Source organism: Rhipicephalus sanguineus, chromosome 11, assembly GCF_013339695.2.
Source record: "Rhipicephalus sanguineus isolate Rsan-2018 chromosome 11, BIME_Rsan_1.4, whole genome shotgun sequence".
NCBI lineage: Eukaryota > Metazoa > Arthropoda > Arachnida > Ixodida > Ixodidae > Rhipicephalus > Rhipicephalus sanguineus.
Genome location: NC_051186.1, coordinates 142,794,017 through 142,820,615, shown reverse-complemented (window position 1 = coordinate 142,820,615; position 26,599 = coordinate 142,794,017). Strand labels below are relative to the sequence as shown.

Sequence of the window (26,599 nt, the reverse complement as noted above, 5' to 3'; positions counted from 1 at the left end):
CGTTGAGCATATGTGCAGATTCTGTAGACCACATTTCTTTTTTGTCCGACGGTGGGGTAGTTTGTTTCCTCATTGCTAGGATGGTTCGTTGATGGCCTATTCAGTTTTGATGGCGCCTGCTTCCTTTTGGGTTTCGATGTTAAGGCTTGATTTTGATGTTAAGGTTTCTTAAGTGCGCATGCGTCTTTCCAGGTACATATATATTTTTTTTCATATGCAAGTGTGTCGCGGTCTTCAATATCGGACGTTTTCTAACGCCTTTGAGCGGTAGGTACTTGATTCGGCGTGGTGCGTGGCCATGACGCGGTTTTTTGGTGAGGTATTGGCACTTTTGTTATCGGGTGGATGATTCACAATTGTTATCGCCCTAGCTGGTTGCTTGTATAAATTTTACATGTCTGCTCAATAAACCTCAGTTGAAAGTTGAGCGCCTGTCCTGTGTACCTCTTGTCTATGTCCCCGCCCCATAGCGCTCGTATGTCCGTATCATGTATGAACCAACTTGCCCAAACACAAGTCTTGCTAAACCCTGATAACCGCCCGCTCTGCTACCACTGCGGGGAGGCCGGCCACACGTACCACCGATGCCAGTACCGACAGATGGGGCTACGCGGATTCGCCGTTAACGCGCCGCGCCCGCAGCCAGGCGAACGGCCTCGCGACATCGATGACTACCTCACCGGAACACAGTGGCAAGAACGACGACCTTCCCGCTCGCCGTCGCCCGGCCGCTACATGTCACCGCACCGCCGGCAGTACACTGGCCCAAACCGGGGCCGGTCGCCTAGCCCGTATCCGGAAAACTAAGGGCGGCAACCGATGGAGGTGCGGTTGCTGTACGACGAACTACCGAAGATCCTCCGCCGCCGACGACAACGCCGCAACAGAATCTAAAGAACACGCCGCAAGCCGAACGAAGCCCTGACGTCGAAATTTCACGGCCCGAGGAAGACCTGACGACGCAGCGTCGAAGCAGCGGAACAAACCGACGCAGCCGTGACCCGACGCCGTGACCCAACCGCAACGCAAGACGACGAACTAGCGACCTCGACGTTCTCATTGACGGCCACAACGTCACCGCTCTCGTCGACACTGGAGCCGACTATTGCGTCATCAGTGGGCCTTTCGCCACGAAGTTGAAGAAAGTTAAGAATGCTTGGGAAGGCCCCGAAATCCGTACCGCTGGAAGCCATCTAATAACGCCGTCTGGAGTCTGCACAGCAAGAGTAACAATCAATAATCGCACGTATCCTGCGAGCTTCGTAATCTTGCAACACTGCTCCAGGGACGTCATACTTGGCATGGATTTCTTAAACGATCACGGCGCCGTCATCGACTTAAGAACCAAGTCGATAACCCTATCGTAGGACAAAACGACACCACCGGATACGAATCCATGTCACCATGCCCTGAACGTGCTCGAAGATCAAGTTACCATCCCGCCTCGCTCCAGCGTCATAATTCCCGTCAGCACCGAAAAAGCTGAAGACATCGAAGGTGTCATCAAGAGCGATCAGCGTTTGCTACTAGACCATGACATTTGCGTCGCAAGGGGCATTGCTCGGTTGCATGAAGGAAAAGGAAGCGTGATGCTAACGAACTTCAGCCAAGAATACAGGCACCTAAGCAGGGGTACGACAATTGCATACATTGAAGAAATCTTGGCCGTCGGCGATGCGTTTGCCTTTTCATATTCTGATGAAGCTACGACGACTACCCCAATACCTGAGCCACCCTTCGACGTAAACCCAAGTCTTCCCGCTCGCCAACAGCAACAGCTTCGATGCCATCTGCAGAAAAACAAGGACTGTTTCTCGTCGTCATCGCGGGTCCGACAAACGCCCCTTGCTAAGCACCGCATTATAACAGAAGAAAATGCTCGACCACTCCGTCAGAGTCCCTACCGGGTTTCGACGCGGGAACGGGAGGCCGTGAAGAAACAGGTCGACGAAATGCTACGCGACGACATCATCCAGCCGTCGAAGAGTCCGTGGGCATCCCCCGTGGTGCTAGTAAAGAAAAAGGATGGGACTCTCCGTTTTTGCGTCGATTCTCGTCGCCTGAACAAAGTCACGAAGAAGGACGTGTATCCCCTTCCCCGGATAGACGACACTCTGGATCGGTTACACAAGGCAAAGTACTTTTCGTCGATGGACCTCAAGACCGGTTATTGGCAAATAGAAGTCGACGAGAGAGACCGAGAAAAGACTGCCTTTATAACACCAGACGGCCTGTTTGAGTTCAAGGTGATGCCTTTTGGTCTTTGCTCGGCACCTGCGACTTTTCAACGGGTTATGGATACAGTACTGGCCGGCTTGAAATGGCAGAATTGCCTTGTGTACTTGGACGACGTCGTTGTGTTTTCCTCAAACTTCGACGAACACCTTCGGCGCCTTGAAGCTGTACTTCAAGCAATCAAGACCTCCGGACTCACTTTGAAGCCCGAAAAGTGCCGCTTCGTGTACGAGGAGCTCTTGTTCTTGGGTCATGTGATCAGCAAGGATGGTGTTCGCCCGGACCCGCGGAAAACAGCTGCCATCGCTGCCTTCCCGACGCCCACCGACAAGAATGCCGTACGCCGTTTTCTCGGCTTGTGCGCCCATTACAGACGCTTCGTCAAAGAATTTTCACGGATCGCCGAGCCACTGACGCAACTCACGAAAGCCGACGTCGAATTAAGGTTGGAAACATTGCAAGTTCATGCATTTCAACAATTGAAACGACGCCTGCAGACGCCTCCGATACTCGCGCATTTCGACGAGCACGCCGATACGGAAATCCACACCGACGCAAGCAGCGTAGGACTCGGCGCCGTCCTTGTGCAGAAGACCGACGGATTGGAAAGGGTCATCAGTTATGCTAGCCGGTCGCTATCAAAGGCAGAAATCAACTATTCCACAACAGAAAAGGAGTGCCTGGCCATCATCTGGGCTACATCGAAGTTTCGCCCCTACATCTACGGCCGGCCCTTTAAAGTTGTGAGCGACCACCACGCCTTGTGTTGGCTAGCCAACTTGAAGGACCTTTCAGGTCGCCTCGCACGGTGGAGCCTAAGACTTCAAGAAGTCGACATTACCGTCGTTTACAAGTCCGGAAGAAAACACTCCGACGCCGACTGCTTGTCTCGTGCCCCCGTCGACGCACCGCCGCAGGACGACCACGATGATGACTGCTTCTCGGGAACCATAAGTGCTGACGACTTCGCTGAACGACAGCAAGCCGACCCGGACCTCAGGGGCCTTGTGGAATACCTCAAGGGTAGGACCACCGTTGTTCCGAAAGTATTCAGGCGGGGATTGGCGTCATTTCTCTTGAAAAACAACGTCCTCGTAAAGAAGAACTTCTCTCCGGCCCGGGCCAACTACCTTATCTTTGTACCTTCGGCAATGCGACCAGAAGTTCTGCAGGCCCTGCACGACGACCCGACGGCTGGCCACCTCGCCTTTTCCCGCACGCTCGCGAGAATACAGGAAAAATACAACTGGCCTCGCCTTCCTGCCGACGTCGCCCACTACGTTAAGACTTGCCGAGATTGCCAGCGACGGAAGACACCGCCGACTAGGCCAGCGGGACTTATGCAGCCAATTGAACCACCTCACCGGCCGTTCCATCAAATCGGGATGGATCTACTGGGGCCGTTCCCGACGTCGACCTCCGGCAACAAGTGGATCGTCGTAGCATTTGACTACCTCACCCGCTACGCCGAGACAAAGGCCTTGCCCAAAGGCACTGCCGCCGAGGTAGCCAAGTTCTTCGTGGAGAACATCGTCTTGCGTCATGGCGCCCCAGAGGTCCTCATCACCGACAGAGGCACGGCGTTTACTGCTGACCTAACTCAGGCAATACTGAGATACAGCCAAACAAGCCACCGCCGGACCACAGCGCACCACCCACAGACAAATGGCCTCACCGAGCGGCTAAACAAGACTATCGCCGACATGTTGGCTATGTATGTCGACGTCGAACACAAGACAAGGGATGCCATCCTTCCGTATGTGACCTTCGCATACAACACGGCCATCCAAGAAACGACGCAGATGACGCCGTACAAGTTGGTCTACGGAAGGAGCCCGGCGATGACGCTCGACGCAATGCTACCCAACGTCACCGACGAAGAAAATCTCGATGCCGCCGCTTACTTACAACGTGCCAAAGAAGCTCGACAGCTCGCCCGCCTGCGCATCAAGACCCAGCAGCCCACCGACAGCCGTCGCTACAATCTTCAACGACGCTTCGTGGAATACCAGCCCGGCGACCGTGTTTGGGTCTGGACGCCGATACGCCGACGTGGGCTTAGCGAAAAACTCCTTCGGCGATACTTCGGGCCATATAAGGTTGTTCGACGCCTCGGCGCTCTTGACTACGAGGTCATCCCGGACGGCATTACGAACTCCCAGCGACGCCGCGCACGACCTGAAGTCCTCCATGTCGTGCGCCTTAAGCCGTTTTTTGCGCGTTAGCGAACCTGGGGGCTCTATTTTTTTTCCTTTTGTTATTGTAATTTATTTGTCTATGCACTTGTTTTTTTTCTCTCCTCTATGCTCTTTCACAAGCATCGGGACGATGCTTTTTCAGAGGGGGGCAATGCCACGCCCACTTCTTGTCTTGTTTTGATGTATTCGGGTTTGACCGGCAGGGACGGTTATCAACGCTCGACGCTGTCCGCGAAGCAGTGTTCGAGAAACTTCGCGATTGTAGTAGATCGTTTTGTTAAGATTGCGCCCCGCACGTGAATGTTCCAGCTTTGTCTAGAGATAACGCCGCCACCAGCGATATTGCTGGAAAGTTCGATAGCGTCTGTGTAAAAGCCGACGCGCTTGACCGCTTGGGAGTTGATCGACGGTCGACGCTCTGTTCGCCGCTATCAGTTTATTGCTGTAGCTGGAGTTTCATTTTCCCGGCCACAAGTTCGGCCTAATAAAGAGTTTCATCTCGGACGTGCTGACTGCTGCCTTCGTCGACGGCACGACCACGTGACAGTATCAACAAAGTGCGCGGCTGTGTAGGTGCACGTTTTGCCTTACGGACACACCTAGTGGGTACTTCGCTATGCTTCGCAAAAGGAACAAGTATGGCGTAGTAGGCCCTTCGCCACTGCACTTGCATTAGGCATTCTAGGAGACTTTAATACAGCCAGGGTCACGCGCGCAGACGTTCTTTTCCTCCCTGGACGGTTGTGGTGCCGTCCACCGAGAGCCGTAGCGTGGCAAGCGAGACAAAAGGGATGCGAACGAGGCCCGATTACGCTATCGCGTTCCATTATTTATTAATAATAAACCAAGTGTTTATTATTATTATTATTATTATTATTATTATTATTATTATTATTATTATTATTATTATGATTATTATATGAACAACGGCCATAAAGTTAATAATTAAAAGCCTAATTAACGAGTTTTTGTTAATCCCTCAATTGAATATTCCTGGAGACGCGGCCAAGTTTTTCCGCTTCGGCGCAGAGTTTTTTTGTGAGTACGGCAGGGCCTGATTGTCACAGCATTTTTATTAAAAATCTGTATTTTCTTTTAAAAAACAGCCTCATATTACAGATAAAGCATGACAACAAAGCAAAAAGGAGGGAAGTAAGAAGACACGCAAGTTCGCATGTGTACATCGACTCTGTGCTAAGCGTGAGCGAATACTGAGTCGTACGGAAGAAGTGTTCATTTTAGAAAGCCGCGAATGAATGTGGGTGACGTTCCTCTGTGCAGATAGCCAGTTTCGCCTTGAGCAGCCTCAGTGGCGTGCTTTGCCTGGTGGCTGCTGCTTTCCTGGTGCTGCACGTGCTGCTGTACATCGATCGGTACGCGCTGTGCCGCGACGATCCAGTGCGTCGCCAGTGCCTGTGTTCCCTCGCCGAAGCCTCCACCCGCTTCTACCGATACGAACGAGTCACGTGCTTGCAGGTAGTCGGCGTTGCTGCGATAACCAGTGTGATTGACCGATGGCGAAGTCCATTCTTCGGCCAAATAACCCCTCAAAGACTAAAAAGAAACGCTACGTTAGGCTCGTTTTGCAACTCAGACACTTAAAAGAGCATACAAAAATTTCGGGAGAGAAAGACTTGCTAAACAAACCAAAATACACGGATGTGGAAGGAGCTGCCTGCAGAGTCGGACAGTGTGAATAAATGAATGACGGTTTATTTCTATTGAAAAGTTGCATAAAGAGGGAGAGAAACTGGGGCACTAGTAGTGCGATGACTAAGGAGCTGCCCTCCTTTTTTCTCTCCTCCTCACGTTGATTTCCCTTTCCCACCTCTTGCTATACTATACTATTGGCCCCGAGAACGAACACTGGCGGCGCGGCCGTCGCGGCGATGGGACGTCACGGCAAGGGCTCGCTTGCTCCGCGGCCGAGGATCGCCTTTTTCTGCGCCTGCCGCGTACCCGCTCTTTCGCGATATGGTGCTGATTGCCGCTCATTCTTGCGATGCAAATCTCCCAAGATAGAAGGTGGAACTTTACACTACTAGCGAAAGTTAAGTAAGCTGTAGAAAGTTTGGATATATAGCTTATCATGGGTAAATTCCCGTGCGACCGGCAGATTCACTGTGACAATGGTGATGCACGAGAGCAAGACATTCGTTGTTTTCACCGCGTACTCCAAGACGAGCAGAGGTGAGAGACGGGAGAATTGCACGAAGGCGAACAAGGTGAGTGGGAAATCGCGAGAAAAAACGACGATGTCGCCAGGATAGCAAATGCAAGTTTCCACTTGTTGCCGCGAAGGATGTTGTCCATCATCAGTTGCAAGGTAGCTGGGGTGTTGCATGCAGGGTCCGAACAGCATGACATTAAACTCATACAGCCTATCAGGAGTGACGAATGCAGTCGTCGATCGGTCAGGACTCATACAGCCTATCAGGAGTGACGAATGCAGTCTTCGATCGGTCAGAGTCGGCCATTGGAACTTGCCAATAACCCGAGCGTAAATCCAAAGACGAGAAATATTCTGCTCCTTGCAAGCAATCGAGAATATTGTCGATGCGCGGCAACGGGTATACATCCTTCAGAGTTATTTTATTCAGGCGGCGGTAGTCGACACAGAATCTGAGTGATCCATCCTTTTTGCGCACAAGCACAACAAGAGACGACTAGGGGCTCTGAGATGGCTGGATGACACCATACTTGAGCATGTCGCAGCAATACTTCTTTGCAGACTAGTTGGTTCATATTTGTAAATTCGACTTGCTGCGCGACCAGCAGGAAAGAAGGAGGAAGACAGGAAAGAGCGCAGGCCTGCGCTCTTTCCTGTTTCCCTCCTTCATTCCTGATGGTTGCGCAGCAAGTCGAATTTACAAATTTGAGCATGTCATCGGCTTGTTCGTTGATAATACGCTGCTCTTCCGCTGAAACTCGATATGGTCGTTGGCGTAAGGGAGCATGACAACCGGTGTCAATGTGGTGCGTGATGCTCCTTGTGCGACTCAAAGATGGTTGAGCGCAATCAAAGGAAGAGCGGAACTCTCGAAGCAGGGCTAATAGTTCGCGTCGATGTGTCGGCGATAGATCAGCGGCAACAGGAGGGTGGAAAAGTCTGGAGTGGACGGTGCGGCAACAGGTGGTGTCATGGCATTCAACTGGAGGTGGGGTTGGTTTGCAGCGAACTCCAGAGAGCGCAGGAGGTCAACGTCTTGTATGTTGCCCAAACATTTTCCGCGAAGTAAAGTAACTGAGGATGTCAGTGAGTCGGCAACCAGCATAACTGTAGCACTCGATTGAACGGTGAGTACGGCAAAAGGCAGTCGTAGGCCGCGGCGGAGGAGAAATACCTCGGACAGGAAAAACAGAACAGTTCCGTCTGGAGCGGTCTTGCAGGTCGGGCGACAAGGGTGGACGTTTTCGGGGCTTTATCTGTGTCCACAGCAACGACAAGTTTGTAAGTGTCGTGAAGGGGATCAACCGAAAGAGCAGTTTGCAGCGGCGTAAGGGCGACTTCTGCACGGGAGCAGTCTATGATGGCACGATGACGCGAAAAGAAGACCCAGCCGAGAAGAACGTCGTGGTAGTATGACGCTAGCACGAAAAACTCGTTGACGTTGTTCACCTTGAATACCGACCCGATGTGAGCTGGCCGTGCGGAGCATTAGTCCCGAAACCCACGTGGTCACCTTTTTTAACTTGCGGCATAGGTTCTCGCACAATACGGAAACAGCGGCCCCTGTGTCAATAAGCGCTTGTGCAGAGGTCCCTCCAACACTGACGTCGATAACTTTTTGCGGCGAAAAAGATGGAGGAAAAAAAATTGCGCAAAATTGCGATTGATAAATGGAGTATCTACGGAGGCGTTCGACGTAATCTGTCTCGGTTGCGCTATTCGCGGCCTATCTGCGCTATGTCCAGTGACGCACTATTATGCGAGTGGTTCATGTGTGTTTATTTATAGGCGATGCATTTCGTTTTTCACAATATATTTGTTGAGAGTTCAGCGCTGTGTGCGCGTTCCCTTCCTGTGTGCCCTGTGGTTTTGCGCTGTTTTTTCTAATCATGTACAACCAACAAGCCCAGCTCTCCGCACTTTTGCATTTGGGCCTAGTTGGTACATATTCCTGAGGTAAAAGAAGCAGCGCAAACACACAGGACGCGCTTGTTTCTGTGTGGGGCGTCTTGTGTGTATGCGCTGCTGCTTTTGCCTCAGGAATGTCACGTAACTAGCCACGTGTCTACAATCATGTAACGTCAAGTAAGTGCTCGCGTGACTAAAAATCACGCAACATCACGCAACATCTGGTCACGTGACTAAATATAACGTAACATTTTGTCACGCAACTAAAATTGCGCAACATCGCACAGTAACTAGTCACATGACATGTCCTCGCCACGTAACATGTTCCCATCAAAAGCCACGTAATAGTTAGTCACGTGACAAAATCACAATCACATGCTTAGTAAGTGTGTGCGAATAGTGAAATTTCATCTCGAATCGAATTCGAATCGATTAGTGCCGAGTAGTGGCCAAGAATATCGAATATCGAATCGAATATCGAATAAAAAATATTTTATTGAAAATGAAAATAAGTAACAAAAAATTTAATTTGCTCATGTCAGATTGTCACGCAGAAACGCACGGGTCTACAATTAAGCCGTCGTCGTCACCTACGTGCAACAGGCCTCCGGCCTGGCCGACCACCCGACCTTGACCGCTGGATTAGTGGGCCTCACCACCGCTCGTTGCTGGGCTTCATACACGAAGCAAATTTGTATGTGTATCTCTGAATCAATACTTATTATGCCTAAGGGCTGACTTTCGAAAAATAAAGAAACGCAAGGTGTTTCACACGACCTGTCTTCAGGCTCCATCGCCATGATGTTACGGTGTTTCCTACTGTGGAAAACATGCGCTCACTGCGCACCTGAGCAACAGAAATGGGAAGGTATCGCAAAGCAATTTTGGCGATACCTGGGTAAAGTTCAGCTCCATGCTCTTTACAATATTTCACAGAATCGTCGTTTCCTGGGATCGGAGGCTCATTGAAGTATTTTTGAACCTCTTGACTATAAGGTCTGAGCTCAGTGCGCTCGTTATCTTTTGACGCTAGCTCATCCACAGTATCCCAGACCTTCGTTGCTGGCCTTCTTTGCTGCAGCCATGACGTGTGGAAATGACACAATATCCTTTACGATAAATATGCGCTCACTACTGAACCAGGACATTGGAGAAAGCTTTATTGAAATGCCTATTGTGACGACGTTAGCGTTAGTTTTTGCCACCCCACGCTAACCAAGTTGCACCATTGACTTTCCTCGCCTCTCAGATATTCGTCCTGTTGAATTGTTCGAAACTGCAAATACCAGCTAATCGAAAGTGGAATCGAATTATTCGCTTAGGTATTATTCGATTCGAAATCGAAACTCGAATATTCGCACACCCCTAATGCTTGCACTACTAGCGAAAACTTAGCCTCTTAAAAAAAACTTGGCAATACTAGCAAAACTTAGCTCCGCTGATGGTTCCAGCCTTGCGTCACCAGTGCAGGCTGCATATTTTTCCGGCGCACATACAGGCGAGTAACATTGCCGGTAAAGGTGGTCGACCTATGTTTAAATATAGACGGTATCCATCTGGTGTGTTCTTTCGAAAGCCCCATCGAAAACTGTGGCAGCTTATGATGAGTCGTTTACCGACTTGCTCAAAATGCATTGGTAACTTTACAACAACTGCACTCAAGTTCAAGCGATGAATTCGTTATAACGTCACTGAAGCATTTTTTTTATAGTCCAACTAAGAGAAAGTGTCAATTCATATTTATATTTTGCTGCGCGAACTAGTTTGGACAAAAACAAAAGCGCGCACGAAAGGACTTTCGTGGTCGTGTGTACCTAGACATTAAAATGCGACCCATTGTTGTGCAAGCGACAAAATGTAGACAGTGCTAACTGAACAGCTGATCATTTGGTGCACACACACATACTTCAATGTTCGCAGGTTCACAGCACTGTGAAGGGTCTGTTCTACACGACAGCCGCGGTGTCGGTGCTGGGCGGCGTGTGCAGCCTGTGGTACCTGACCCTGTTGTGGAGCAGCCGATATGTGTACTTCAACGCAGGACTGCGTCGCACGTTAGGCGACCCGGGAGACCTGGTTGGCGAGCAGTACTCGGCTGCGGACCGCAACGATGCAGCACCGGACCAGTTAACTGCGTCGTGAACTTCGTCACATCGTTCTTTTCTGACATGCCACACATCATTGAACAGAGGATTGTACCGTTGAAGACGTCCGCTAGTTTGATACAAGTTTTACAAACATCATAGCCTCTCCAAAATGTACAACGCAATATGACCACAATTTTGAGTCAAATGCGTTCTTCTTCAAAGCGATAGCGTTAGAGACCTCGTTTCGCAGAAATTTCGATGTCGACGCCGGCGTCCTCAGTTGTGAGCCTAAAATTGGCGTTGACTGTGAGCGAAAACTCGATATAGATGCTAACAAACATATAGATAATAAAAATAAAATGTTCGGTTCGAGTGGAAAATGAACCCAGGCCTTCTGCCTGGCAAGGAGGTGTTCCACCACAGAACCAAGCAAATTCTTAACGCGAGTTCAAGAAATCGCTTCGCAGAAATTGCTGTGTCGGCGTCATTGGTTGCGAGCGGAAAATCAGCGTTCTGTGGGAGCGAAAATTCGAGATAGATGCAAATAAACAAATAATAATCTTCGGTTCGAGTGGGAATCGAACTCAGGACTTGTGCGTGGCAAGCAAGTGTTTTGTTATCGAGCCACGCCTGTGCTCAAGATTGTTCCAGGAAAACAAACAATGATGAATATCACGTCGCGTGAGGAGTGTTCTTAAAGCATGTAATGCTGCGTGGTAGAAGCGGAGTCAAAACGTGTGCATTGCGCAACGAGTGGTTCGTCTAAATGCCCACCAATTGCAAGCACACATCATTATCGGCGACCACAACGTGTGCAGGAGCGCGCGTTGCCTTACGGACGCGTACTTCGCCGATTCGCAAAAGGAAGAATTGTGCCGTAGTGGGCACTTCCCAACTGCAGTAGACATTCTAAGATAGGTTAAAACGACCACTTTTACACGCGTTCTTTTTTTTTTATGGCCGCGTCGCGATGAAAGCTCGTCCTCCCTGTGTGGAGGGAGCCTCATCATCTCTGCAGGCATTTCATAAAGTTGTTCTCTCTCTTTTGCGGCATACTTGAGGTGTTCATCGAGAAGCGAAGCCAGGCTAGCGATCGAGAAGGCAATGTAACGGAGCCCGATTAAGCTATTGCGTTCTACTCTTGAAGGCGAACCTCGAGCGTCCTCCAAGTCTTGTTTTTTTTTTTTCTTGCCTGACTTTGGTGGATAACACTGAATAAAATGCTATGATAATAAAAATGCATTAGGTACATTGTACACTTGGCGGATGTTCAATCAGCCAGCGTTGTGCTCGCTTCGTCTAACTTAGAATTCGCGTGCAGTCACCCGCGTCTCTACTCTTGAGAGCCACTCGGGAGGTTCCGCTGCTGCTCTATGGATTTCCACAAACCAATGCACGTCCTCGGAAATACGTTCGTGCAGACCGCGCGTCCTTAGCGCACTAGTATCCAGCCATTATAGGGCGTCTAATAAAGGAGAGCCCCAGCAACATAATTACATCAAAAGGTGTGCCATCCCCATTCTCTATGTTTAAGTACCATGCGAGTCTAATGGAAATTCTTTCTTAATGATCCTTTGTAATACATCCCAAAAACAAACCCCTTTCCAACCGTGTAAAAAAACTCACAGGATATCCCTTATGCGATCGCCTAATAATAACAATTGTTGGGGTTTTACGTCCCAACACCACGATATGATTATGAGGAACGCCGTAGGGGAGGGCTACACAGATTTTTGACCATCCGGTGTTCTTTAACGCGCATCTAAATCTACGTACACGGGCCTCTAGAATTTCGCCTCCATTGGAATGCGGCCCGCCCGAACCGGCATTCGATCCCGCGACCCTCGGGTCAGCAGTCGAGCACCATAACCACTAGATCACCGCGGCGGCTCAAGCAATCGGCTAAGACGACTCGAAGGTGAAAGCCATCTTCTTTTTCAGTCGATGCACTTATATGATTTCGCACAGCCTCCTCGATCGGCCCGCCTCTAACCAAGCGATGTCCGGCGATGACGTCATCATGATGTCATAATGGCGCTTTGCCGTCACAAATTCTGGCAATCTGTGACGTCATTGACGCCGTCACGCTATATTCAGGTCATTTGACTTTTGGTAAGCCGACTGCACGCACATGCTTTCACTAGAGCGTCACTTGACTTTTCACCTGTATTTATTACTTAATTGCTTTCTTGATCATTTGTCTTGACGCCGTCGCTGACGGGAAATTCCCGCGTTTCATGACGCATCTAAGGCTTTCACTTTAAAACATGGTCTGTTATGTCTGGCTGCTTGCAAATTAAACAATCCATCCCTAGAGGAAAATTATTCCCTTTCTGTTTAAATCTTCTCTCTTCCAGATCTTAGGTGGGGGGGGGGGAGGTGTGAGCTCAAATTAGTAGGCTTAGAAAATTTTCTAAACCATAGCATGAACTTTAAAAAGGAGCAGTGGGAAGCTCATCTCGCCACCTCGAACCTGGAAACGCAATTCGCGCCACTAGATCAGGTCTGCCGGACGGCGACAGCCAGTGTGAGAGCACGCCTCCAACTTGCGCGCCGGCGGGTTTCTCTCCGGCCGTCCCAATCGCCGCGCTCCCCAGCAAAAAAAAAATAATAATAATAATAATAATATACGGCGCCTCGCGCGCCCGGCTACCGCCCGAGAGGGCGTGCGTTTAGTGAGTATTCCGGCGGCAGCGGAGACCGCCGCAGAAAGCAGAGCGTACGGCATACCAGCGTGAAAGTTGGCACTTTTTCGCGTGAAATGAAGGATCAGTGGCCAGATTTTCTGAATTCACTGAAGGCAAGTATTATTTTCTGTTACTCCATTTATTTTGGCCCGATTTGCGGAGGAAAGCATTGCAACTGCTCGATTTTCCTGATATAGATTACTATAAGGACGCGTCAATTCGTATCCGGTAGTAATAAGACGAAAGCCTTTAATGTCTGATACTCGCGGTGACCGTCCGTCACATCACAACAAGGGCCATTTCTGGGGCCGCAGTTGTCCGCTGCCGGTGTCCGTAGGCGCTATCGCGCCAAATAAGAAGGAAAAACGAAATAAGAAAAAACATCCAGGATGGAACGGGGTTCGAACCTGGGCCCTCTGCGTGGGAGCCCGGTATTCTACCTCATGCTGTTTTTTTATATTGAAACTGCTTTGCAAAAAGACCCTATACAGGCTTCATGTCGGGAAGGAACCACATTAGCATATGTAGTGTAGCGTGGTAGAAGAGTAAAATAACAACCAGGCGTAACACAATGCGAATTGCGCAACGAGTGGGTCGTTGAATGCTTCCAACCCATTGCATAGGGCTCTGGGCCCTAATTTTTCACCGTCACCAGCCACAGTATCAACAAAGTGCACATAATGCCTTACAGGTGTTTAGCGGGTACCACGGTTCTCCGCAGAATGACGAAAAATGGCATAGTGGCTGCTTCCCTACTTCACAAAAATCATGATGATTTATTTCGTAGTGGGTTCCTCGCAAGTGCATTTCTATTGGTTGCCAAGGAAGCCCATAAGGCCCTCATGATTCATTTCCTCAGAGTCTCAATAAAGTTCTTTCCCTCTCTCTCCCTCTCACGTTAACGTATGTTATATCGCGTGGTGGGAGAGTGAAAGATCGTTTAGAGCTTCCAACCCATTACAAAAAAAAAGGGCTCAGCGATAACTATTCATCGTCATCAGCCGTCGCATCAGCAAAGTGCACATAATGCCTTACAGATGGTACCTCGATTCTCCGCAGAATGACGAATAATGGCGCGTAGTAGCTGCTTCCTAACTTCCCAAAAATTATGATTTGTGGCGTAGTGGGTACGTTGCTAGTGTACGTGTATTAATAGCCCCAAGAGAGTTTATAACGGGTCCCAGAAATGGCGCTCTTCCAGCTTTCGCTGTGACTGTGCTGCGCTTTCCGCGCAGGCCTGGCGTTTTTTTGTTTGTATAACCACTGCCCCCTTATGCAGTACCCCTCTGGGGCCCTTAATGTAAGGAAATGAAATGAAATGAAATATACCATTTTCATTATGCATGCTTTACATGTAGTAGATGTTGTTTTCATGTCCATGTGTCAGCCAATGACATTCAATCCCTTATGAACTTTTTTTTATAATTGTGCTTACCACCATAGGCGTGCGCAGGGTTCCTCATCGGGAGGGGGGGGGGGGAGGGGGCGAAGGTTCATCGCAACGCCCCCCCTACTAAATCAATGTACGAGGCAGATTTTGTGCCCCCCCCCCTTCTTAGGTGACTAGGGGGGTCAAAGTATCGAGCAGATTTTGCGCCGCCTCCCCCCCCTCTTAGGTGACTAAGGAGGCGGCCGCCCCCCCCCCACACCCCCCTCCCCTCCCCGTGCGCACGCCTGTGCTTACCGAGCTACATGGCATCAAGTGAAAAAAATTGCAACAGGGGTCATTGGAGTTGCCTATAATTATAAAATGCACAATAAAAGTCCTTTTCATGATTTGTTCAACGATACTGCTGGCGCTAGAAGGCCCAGACAGGAGGGGCAAAGTACAAACAAAAAGTGCAAAGCACGTAGGGAATCTATGAGCAATGTACAAAGAGGATCTATACAAAGTGAATCTATGAACTAGTAAAGAAAAACTGAAGAACGCATTACAGAGAAAGGGGATATAAAATGCAAAAAATAATACAATGAAAAATTAAAACTACTTAAATAATGCACAAAAAGTGTCCGCAAAAAAATGGAATACTATTTTGAAACAGGAAGGAATAAATTTAGGTACTAAAGAATGCATTAGAGCCAACGCTGATGAGGGCACTAAGGTAGGCTGGTCCAGTCAGTTATTGTTCAAGTAAAAAAAAGGAACACTGAAAGATGTTAGTTCTAGCATTATAAGGTGTTAACTAGGCAGAGTGGCGATGTCTTGTTCAGCGGGCAGTGGGTGGCTTTATATAAGGTTCGGGGGAAAGACAATTTACTATTGTATAGTAAGAATATAAATTTAAGCCTGCGGATTTTTCTTCTTTGTTGCAAAGACTGAATGTTGTGTTCGGTCATTAGGTCACTTGGAGAGTCACTGGAGCGATATTTAGAGATGATGAACCTTACTGCCTTACGTTGGTTCTAGAACGCTAATGTTAGTTTTAGTACAATGATCCCATACGATAGCTGCACATTCGAGTTTAGGGTGGACAAGAGAGGTATAAGTGATTAGACGGATCTCGGAAGGAGCGTGACTCAATTTGCGTCTGAGGTAGCAAAGTTTTTTGAAAGCTGAGTTGCAAAAGTGTGTGAGTTCCAAATGAGATTGCTAGTTATTATAACGCCGAGGTACTTGTATTCATCAACCTAAGTGGCATAGATGTAAGATTATAGGTAAACGACAGTTTACTTATTTATTGGTGATTTTCATAACTACTCTTTTATCAACGTTAAGCCGCATATCCCAGCGGACGGGCCAAGCTAGTATGTTTTGAAGGTTAGAAGTTACAGTATTTTGATCTTGCTGGTAGGTAATTTCATTAAAAAATAAACAGTCGTCGGCGAATAGTTTTATTTGTACGGGCTGAGTAATAGTGTCAACAATGTCATTATTGCCACGCCCACTTCTTGTTTTATTTTATGTTTTTTGGGTTTGACCAGCAAGGACGGTTATCAACGCTCGAGGCTGTCCGCGAAACAGTGTTCGAGAAGCTTCTCGATTGTAGTAGATCGTTTTGTTAGGATTTCGCGCCGCACGCGAATGTTCCAGCTTTATCGAGAGATAACGCCGCCACCAGCGATATCGCTGGAAAGTTCGATAGCGCCTGTATAAAAGCCGACGCACTTGACCGCTCGTCAGTTGATCGACGGTCGACGCTCTGTTCGACGCTATCAGTGTATTGCTGTAGTTTGACTTTCAGTTTCCCGGCCACAAGTTCGGCCAAATAAACAGTTTCATCTCGGACGTGCTCACTGCTGTCTTCGTCGACGTCACGACCACGTGACATCTGGTGGAGGTGCTGCTTCATGATCCGGACGCCACCGCGGAGCGCTGACCCAAGCCCAAGCCGCGAAGAAGACGACTCTAAGGACAACCCGGATCCTCGAACCAGCCGCCGGCAGAAGGGACTACAACCAGAGTACGGGCTCCTTCCCGAAAACGCCAGGCAGCCGAAGACCGTCACATCGACTGCCGAGACGATGACAGACCCCCTGCCACCTACAACGGTAGTGATGAACAGCCAAGGGAGCCACCAACTTTCCGTGGATTGTCGTTAGAAGAGCCGGAGAGCTGGCTGGAGACGTACGAGCGAGTCGCCGCCTTCAACCACTGGGACACTGAACAGAAGATGCGCCACGTCTACTTCTACTTAAAAGACGCCGCGAAGACGTGCTTCGAAAACCATGAATCGAGCCTTCAATCCTGGGACGTCTTTCGGACGACGTTCCTCAATACCTTCGCGAGCATCGTCCGCAAGGAAAAGGCCGCTGCTTTGCTGGAGACAAGAGCGCAGCTACCGAATGAGACGGTCACTATCTACACGCAAGAGATGACGCGACTTTTCCGCCTGGCCGATGCTGCCATGCCTGAGGAAAAAAAGGCGCGCTTCCTTATGCGGGGAGTGAAACAAGACCTCTTTGCAGGATTGGTGCGGAAACCACCGAAAACTGTCACCGAATTTCAGAAGGAGGCTACAACAATTGAAAAATCCCTCGAGATTAGGACGAAGCAGTACAACCGCTCAACCCTGTCGACAGGCTACACCGAAGCGCACTCGCTAGGCACCGACGACCTACGGGAAACCATCAGAGCAATAGTTCGGGAGGAGCTGCGCAAGCTGTTGCCATCAGCGCAGCCTCAAGTGGATTCGATCGCCGACATGGTCCGCGAGGAAATCCAGCAGTCGCTGGGCACCCCCTATGCAGCGCAGCCGCAGCTGCAAGCAATGAACTATGCTGCTGCAGCCCGACGCAACGCCCCCCCCCCCTCCTCGCCCGCGTCAAGACGCCGCGCCGCCGCAGCAGTTCCGCCGCCAGGCACCGCCGCCACCACCAACGACGCCATACCGCCCGCCGACAGGACAAGGATGCGCCCCCCGAAAGACCGACGTTTGGCGTGCCCCTGACAACCGCCCGCTCTGCTACCACAGCGGGGAGGCCGGCCACACGTACCGCCGCTGCCAATACCGACAGATGGGGCTACGCGGATTCGCCATCAACGCGCCGCGCCCGCAGCCAGGCGAACGGCCTCACGACATTGACGACTACCTCACCGGAACACAGTGGCAAGAACGACGACCTTCCCGATCGCCGTCGCCCGGCCGCTACATGTCACCGCACGGCCGGCAGTACACTGGCCCAAACCGGTGCCGGTCGCCTAGCCCGTATCCGGGAAACTACTCCTGAACCGTCAAATTTGCGTCGCAAGAGGTATCGCCGCACTGCGTGACGGTAAAGCAAACGTAGTCCTGACAAACTTCAGCCACGAATATAGGCACTTCAACATGGGCGCGACGGTTGCCTACATCGACGAATGTGTAGCCGCCAGCGATGCTTTCGCCCTCTTCGATGCTGCCGAACCTGCTACGACTAATAGAGGTCCCGAACCGGATTTTGACGTCAACCCGAGCCTTCCGAATGCCAAACAAGACCAGCTCAAAACCCTGCTCTCGCAAGGACTGTTTCTCGTCGTCATCGCGGGTCCGACAAACGCCCCTTGCGAAGCACCGCATTATAACAGAAGAAAATTCTCGACCACTCCCACAGAGCCCCTACAGAGTTTCGACGCGAGAACGTGAGGCCATAAAGAAACAAGTGGACGAAATGCTTCGCGACGACATCATCCAGCCATGAAAAAGTCCGTGGGCGTCACCCGTGGTGTTAGTGAAGAAGAAGGACGGGACACTGCGCTTCTGCGTTGATTATCGGCGCCTGAATAAAATCACGAAGAAGGACGTGTACCCCCTCCCCCGGATAGACGACACCCTGGATCGACTTCACAACTGCGACGTACTTTTCGTCGATGGACCTCAAGACCGGCTATTGGCAGATCGAAGTAGACGAAAGAGACCGAGAAAAGACCGCTTTTATAACGCCCGACGGCCTCTTTGAGTTCAAGGTCATGCCTTTCGGTCTTTGCTCGGCACCTGCGACGTTCCAGCGCGTCATGGACACCGTACTGGCCGGATTGAAGTGGTAGACGTGCCTTGTGTATTTGGACGACGTCGTCGTGTTTTCCTCGACCTTCGACGAGCATCTCCGGCGGCTTGAGGCAGTACTTCAAGCAATCAAGACCTCTGGACTGACCCTGAAGCCAGAAAAGTGCCGATTCGCATACGACGAGCTCCTGTTTCTGGGTCATGTGATCAGCAAGTCTGGAGTGCGCCCAGACCCGCGGAAAACAGCTGCCATCGCCGACTTCGCGCCACCCACCGACAAGAAGGCCGTGCGCCGATTTCTCGGCTTATGCGCCTATTACAGACGCTTCGTTAAAAACTTTTCAAGGATCGCCGAACCACTGACGCTTCTCACGAAGGCTAACGTGGAATTCAGGTGGGAAACGCCGCAAGTAAGCATTTCAAGAACTTAAACGACGCCTGCAGACGCCACCCATACTTGAGCATTTCGACGATTGCGCAACACTGACACTGACGCAAGCAGCGTAGGACTCGGTGCCGTCCTTGTGCAAAAGACTGACGGGCTTGAAAGGGTTATCAGTTATGCTAGCCGGTCACTATCCAATGCAGAAGCCAACTATTCCACAACAGAAAGGGAATGCCTTGCCATCATCTGGGCTACGTCAAAGTTTTGCCCCCTACCTCTATGGCAGGCCCTTCAAAGTTGTCAGTGACCATCACGCCTTATGTTGGCTAGCTAACTTGAAGGACCCTTCAGGTCGTCTCACACGATGGAGTCTGAGGCTTCAAGAATTTGACATTACCGTCATGTACAAGTCCGGACGAAAACACTCTGACGCCGACTGCCTGTCCCGAGCCCCCGTCGACGCGCCGCCGCAAGAGGACGACGACGACTGCTTCCCCAGAACTATAAGTGCCGACGACTTCGCCGAAAGGTAACGAGCCGACGCGGTACTGGGGGGTTTTATGGAGTACCTCGAGTGCAAGACAGCCGTTGTTCCGAAGGTATTCAAGCGAGCACTGCCGTCGTTTTTCTTGCGGAACGGCGTTCTCATGAAGAAGAACTTTTCGGCACTTCGAACCGACTACCTTCTTGTCGTGCCCTCATCATTGCGACCAGAGGTCCTCCAGGCCCTACACGACGACCCGCCAAATAAACAGTTTCATCTCGGACGTGCTGACTGCTGTCTTCGTCGACGTTACGACCACGTGACATTATTATGTACCGTAAAATCCCGAGCAAGCGCCCCCCCCCCCTACGGCGAAAGATAATCCGACAAGATTCGGAGGGGGGCGCTTGCTCGGGATTTTACAGTATGTTAAATAAGAATGGTCCAAGAACACTTCCCTGGGGAATGTCAGAAGTTACAGGAAGATTACTGGAAGAGCATTTATCAACTACAACGAATTGCCTACAATTAGTAAAATAAGCAGAAATTCAATTTGCAAGATATGCGGGAACATTTAGATAATAAAGTTTTTCGGTCAGTTTCACGCGTGATATGACATCAGGCGCTTTCCTGAAATCCAAAAATATGGTGTCAGTTTGCTCTAATTTGTCGACAATGCGCTGCGTCCTGTGTTCTTCATAAGTCTCCGTTTCTTTTAGCGCTTCACCATCACGAATGCTAGCAAGACTATAAATTACAGTATTTGATTGGTGAAAACTAAAGGCTCTGATATACTCCAGCGTAACGTCGATGCGGGCGTGCGCGCGTCACGGCGACGTTACGTCAGCAAAAAAAAAATTGACCCCACCTCCCCGAAGGGAATCGTGAGGAAATGCGAATGCATTTCTTTGGGCGCGACTGTGCGGCGAAGTAATTATATAATGAATGACGAGACGGTGATTTGTAGGGTAACCATTTATTTAACACCTGTTTGTGTTATCGTTGCACTTGACGGCCACGATCACTTCCTTGTGGTCGGTAAAGTGCACGGCCAGAGGGTCTTTGAGAAGCATGCGGGCGTCACAGTTTCGGGTAAAGACTACATCAATGCAAGTACCGTGAATGGTTGTGGGGCAGAGTTCGGATGCGGTAGAGGCACACTGCATAGAGTGCTTGGTGCGCATGTACTCGACAAGCCACTGTCCACTCGTCTTTCGCACGTCAACGTTAAAGTCACCAACCAAGACAACGGGGTCAGAGCTTTTGGAGCGCGCACAGATACATTCCATGCCCGCATCGAGCTGCGCGGCAACGGCGTCTCGGGCGAGGTAGGGCGCGAGGTACACGGTCACCACAAAGACTCCGTCTCCGGTGTAGGCGAGCATGAACATGTCCTCATACGGAGACGCGTCTCGCACGGGCGAGGTGGCAACGGCGTGCGACATCATGTTGCCGTACATATTGGACACGAGATTGACGCCGCAGTACTCGCCGTTCTTGTCGCTTCTGGCAAAGTAGTACGGGTTGACGGCGTCGTCACCACCGACGCTAGGGCAGACTCGGCGATCGAGGACGAGAAGCGATGACTGGGATTGCCGGCGCAGTTTGCGAGCGAGCGAACGGGAGAGTGGGGCGCCCGCGAAGAGGAGAAGCGCCGAAGCACGCGCCTACCCTCGCCCACACTCTCCCACACACGCGGGAGCTCCGCCGAGGATGGATGGATGGATGGATGGATGCTATGAGCGTCCCCTTTATAACGGGGCGGTGACATGTCTGCCACCAGACTCGAAGAAAAAAAAAAGCTTCCTTGTTTCATGTTGGCCTAATACCTTATCTACATTGATTAAATCTATGTTATTATATCAAAAAATATAAATTCACGGTCTATCTCTCTGCCTCTTAAGGCAGAATGACCTTATTTTTCCCCCCATTATTTATTTTTGTTCTTTATCTCTACTTTTCTGCCACCAATACTCTAACCGTCTCTTATTTCTATCGCGGACGTGTTCAGCTTTCTATTGTTGTCCCTAAAACCCAAGGCTTCATGTAGACTCGTGCCCACACGTATACCTGGGTGAATATCGCCACATTCAATCAGTACATGTTCCATCGTTTCCTTAGTTCCCCCGCAGCATGTACATTGTTCTTCTTCGTTACTGAATCTCGCTTTATAACTACGCGTTCTAAGGCAGCCCGACCTTGCTTCAAACAGTAAAGCGCTTCCCCTTGAATTATCATAAAACCTTTCCCTCCTTATTTCGTTTTTTCCCTTTCGGTAGTTACTCAGAGCCGGCTTCTTTTCCATCGCTGTCATCCAATAAGTCCTCTCCGCCTCTCTGACCTTCCGCTTAATGCTCCTTGTTGCCTTATCGCCCGCACTGCTAGCCGTATATTTACTGATGAGCCTCCTAGTTCTTTTTCTCCACTGCGTGTCAACGCTTTTGCTATACAAATACCTGAAAACCTTCTCTGCCCATCTACTCTTCTTCATTTTCCTCAGCCTCTCTTCGAATCTCATTTTTTTTTTTTTGCTCTGAGCTTCCCGCACTTCAAAGCCTGTCCATCCCATATCACCCTTTACAGCCTCATTTGTCGTCTTCCCGTGAGCGCCCAACGCGAGGCGGCCCACGGTCCTTTGATTTACATCCATTCCTGATTGTACCTCTGACTTCATGCACACCACTGAGTTCCCAAATGTAAGCCCCGGGACCATCACACCCTTCCACAGCCCTCGAAGCACCTCGTACCTATTGTACCCCCATAAAGCTCTGTGCTTCATAATTGCAGCATTCCTCTTTCCCTTTGCTACCGATGCTTTCTCCTGTACCTCCATATATCTATCCCCCTCATTTACCCATACTCCGAGGTACTTGTACTCGCTTACCCTCGGTATTTTTTGGCCCTGTATAAAGACCGCATGGTCTTCGTGATCATTGAATACCATCAATCCACATTTTGTTGCACTAAATCCTAGTCCTAGAGCCTCACATTCCCTTCCACATATATCTGCCAGTCGCTGTATATCATCTTAAGTGTCCGCAAATAAGACAATATCATCAGCATAAAATAGACCTGGAAGCTTCTGCTCAACCATCGTGCCGACCTGTGTGACAAATTAAATCCAATGTTGCTACCTTCTAGCGCTTTTTCCATCCTCACCATGTACAGCATGAATAACAGCGGGGACAAAGGGCATCCCTGTCTCAGCCCCTTGCTAATTTCAACGCTGTCCTTGCTACTTATTCCTTCCCATTCTATACAAACTGTATTTTCTCGGTATATTTCCCTCAAAAGCTGTATACAGTCGTCACCTATGCCCACTTCTTTCAGTATATCACACAAAATTTCCTGATTAACGTTGTCATACGCCCCGGTAATATCTAGATAAGCTACGTATAAGGGCCTGTTTTCTATTTTCGATATTTCTATACACTGGGTAAGAACAAACAGGCTATCGTCTAACCGCCTGTCGATTCGAAATCCATTCTGAAGTTCTCCCAGAATATCATTTTGTTCTACCCACGCTTCTATTTTTAATTTTACTGCCTGCATCGCCAACCTGTATAGCACGGATGTAATGGTTAGCGGTCTATACGAGCGAATGTTATCCTTTTCTCCCCTGCCTTTATAGATTAAGTTCATTCTACTTTTTCGCCATTTGTCTGGTATTTCCCTCTCCTTTAAGCACTTTTCTACGGCTTTCAGCAGTGCTTCTTTAGTGTTATGTCCGAGTTCGTTAATGAGGCTGACGGGAACCCCATCTAAGCCCGGTGTAGTGCGCTTAGGAATTTTTCCTTCGGCTTTCTTCCAATTGAAATTCTCTAGTACTACATCTTCGTCGGTTGCACTCCTTTGCGTAATTTTACTCATCGGGGGAATCCCCTGGGCGACCTTTTTAAACGAATCGGCTGTTATCTTTCGGATGTAACCTAGCGCTTCATACCCTTCCAATTGATTTCCTCCTTCATCTACCATATGTTGTTGCATTGTGACAGACTTCCTACCCAGCGCTTTTAGGTGGCTCCAAAATATCCTAGGCGCGGCCTTCTTTTCGCGAATCTCTGTCATCCAGCGTTCACTTTCCCCTTTAATTTTTGCCTCGACTAATTTCTGCACAATGGATTTTTGCTCTAAATATTTTTCCCATATTTGGTTGACCTCGTCCTGTGGCCGCTTCTCCTTTTTTGCTTGTCTGTGCTCCCGTGATGCCTCACGTCGCTTCTCGATCGCCTCCCGGATTTCTTTGTTCCACCAACTTTTTGGGTTTCTCTTTCCTTTCCAACAAATAGTTTTCTTCTCTTTTTCCATTTCTTTTGTGATTATATGTAGCAGCTCACTATCCTTCCAGTCTCTACCTGGTAGTTCGTCTACTTTTTCCTCGACTCTTGCAGCTATATTTGTTATTTGTTTGTCATTTAGATACAAGCTGCCAAACTTTGATTCTATGTTCTTATTATCAGTTTTATATCCCATTTGTAATATTATGCGTTTATGGTCACTACCCAAGCTGTTAATGCCTTCCTCGTCTATTCTCATCTCTCTAAGTTTGTCATATATTCCTTCTGTCATGAGACAATAATCAATGCTCGATTGCCGGTTTCCGACTTCCCACGTGATCTGCCCCTCACACTTAGGCCCCACGTTAACTATCTCAAGACTATGTTGCTCGCAGAGATCTAGCAATAACTTGCCATTGGTGTCTGAATATCCGTCGAGGTCATGAATGTGAGCGTTCATGTCCCCTAGAAGGATTATTTCGGCATCATGACCAAATTCTTTAATATCGGTGCTTATGCATTTCACTATCTCCAGATTCTTTTCTCTGCAGTTATTCCCCGTCCACAAGTAAGCTACACCTAGCCACGTTTTCTTTCCACCTACTGTGCCCGAAACCCACATGTGCTCTGAACACGTTTGTTTCACTCTATCCAATTTTGTTTTGCTATGAATTAGCATTCCAACACCCCCACCTCTCCTTTCTGAGGTGATCCTGTTACATCCTTCCCAAATATAATTGTCAATATGTGGTGGCTCTTCCAAGTCTCTAAGGTGTGTTTCTCTAACCGCATAAACACCTATCTGTTCCTTGTTTAACTGTTCCTCAATCTCTAACCATTTTGCCTTTTTTCTGCCACCCTGCATGTTTATGTAACTAATTGCAACACGCGCCTTCTCCCTTCTTTTACCTTTTCTCTGGTTTTTCGCTATATTGCCTGTCGAAGAGTCCCCCTGGTTGTTTTCCTCATTACAAGCTACCCTGGGCACCGAAGGGCCCGCGTGCCCCCCAAAAAAGCTAATGTGCGGCCTGCCAGTCGCCAGCCCACCTCATGACCAAGCCTCTTATCGAAGTGAATTCTGTCTCTTTGGAAACCGCCCCACCTGTGCACCTCCCTGTTTATATCCACTACCTCGAAGCCCTTCTCTCGACTAATTCGCCATATCACTTTGTTTGCGTCGACAACAGCTCTTTGCAAGTTGATATCTCTCACTGGTACTTCCGGTATTGTGCATACCACTATCTGCACCTGAGGGGAAATGGCGCGCATGTCATCGACCCCTTTCGCCAATGTGGTCGCTAGTTCGGCTGATTCTTCATTCAAGACGTCGTTTAGACCTCCCGCGATTATCACGAGGTTACGTCCATCAGCCTTAGTTGCGAGTTTTGCGCTAGCTTGTCTCATCACTGATCCCAGCCTATGTCCCGGGAACTTCCCTATTAAAACTCGTTTGTCGCCTCTCACCCTTTTCTTGACTGCTTCTTCGCATCTAACTAAATTCGAGTCCCCGGCGATTATCACGTGCTCCGACTTTTCCGCTGGACTGTCCCGCACCTGGCCACTGCCTCGGTTATTAGCGCGTGCCACTGCTGCTTTGTCCCCTCCCCTTCCCAAAACTACTTCGCGGAAGCTGGGTCCTGTGACCCTTGCACCTGTCTTTTCCAAACCTGTTTCCCCCTTCGCATCTACCACGGCGGGGGTCGATGCCCGGCTGTCGCTTGCTTCCTTGTTCGCCATGACTACCTTTGCTAACCCCTCCTCGGCTGACTTAAGCCTTTCCCCCATAGCCATCGTTTTTTCCCGCTCTGTCGCCAACGCAATCTCTAGCTCGGCGATTCTTACCATGAGCTCATTCTGGGCAGCCATCATTATTTCCATTTTCGCCTCTAACTCGCATTGCTTACACTTGGCGTCAGCTCCCTCTGTCTTCTCATCCGTACAAACCTCTATTTTCCATCCCATTCCGCACCCTGTACACTTTACGGTCTTTTTGACCATGGCTAGATCGTTCACACGGCGGATTAGATACACTTAAAGTCAAATGGTATCACAAAACTCCGCAAGTATGCTATACTTCAAAGCACATGTGTGCCTTTCAGCCACGTGGTGACCGAACAAAAAAAAAAGACCCAGGCGACTGTCACACAGAAACAGTACAAAATTGCAAGCCCTATTAAGCTTCAATCTAGTGGCTTATGTACTCATATAACTAAAAAAAAACAAGCTCGAATCATGCAAAAAAAAACTTATCTGACGCTGTCATTCCGGAGCCCACGAAAAACACGTCCGTCCTCTAGCAGCTCTAACTCGCACAGCCCCCGAGCTCCCGCGATGCGAGCGCCCTCACGCGCCCGAGCACGCTCCTCCTCTCCACTCACTCTCCGCTGATCCGCCCGCACCACCTGCTCCGGTTGCTAGGGGCGAGCAGGAGCGCACGCGCTCGCAGCTGTTGCTTTGAGAGGGGGGCGGGAGCGGAGAGATCGCGGACGCCGCACGGCGCCTGACATAGCTGGACTAAGAAATGCATTCGCATTTAAAACAGCCCTCTGTAGTCCGGCGTCGGCTGACCGCCGACGCAGCCGACGGCTGCAGGCGCGCTCGGGCGTCGCTCGGCTCCGAATAGATCCTGCTGCATTTCGCGACAGACGCCCCTGCTTCGCGGGCTGTTTCGTCGGTTCCCGACAGGTGACGCGTAGCATTCTCCGCTTTAATGCGCATGCGCTCCTCTAGAGGCCATCGCAGCGGCGC

General features: G+C 49.7%; 1 protein-coding gene across 1 annotated transcript in view; it reads left to right on the top strand.

Moving 5' to 3' along the window:
• LOC119375551 (uncharacterized) overlaps positions 1–10,803 on the top strand; it is a 138,351-nt gene extending 127,548 nt beyond the window's left edge. Inside the window, exons 4-5 of the mRNA XM_037645747.2 lie at positions 5,715–5,909; positions 10,432–10,803. Coding sequence (XP_037501675.1) covers positions 5,715–5,909; positions 10,432–10,653 — 417 coding nt within the window. The 3' untranslated portion in view covers positions 10,654–10,803. The remainder of the gene's footprint in view (positions 1–5,714; positions 5,910–10,431) is intronic.
• The last annotated feature ends 15,796 nt before the right edge of the window (positions 10,804–26,599 follow it).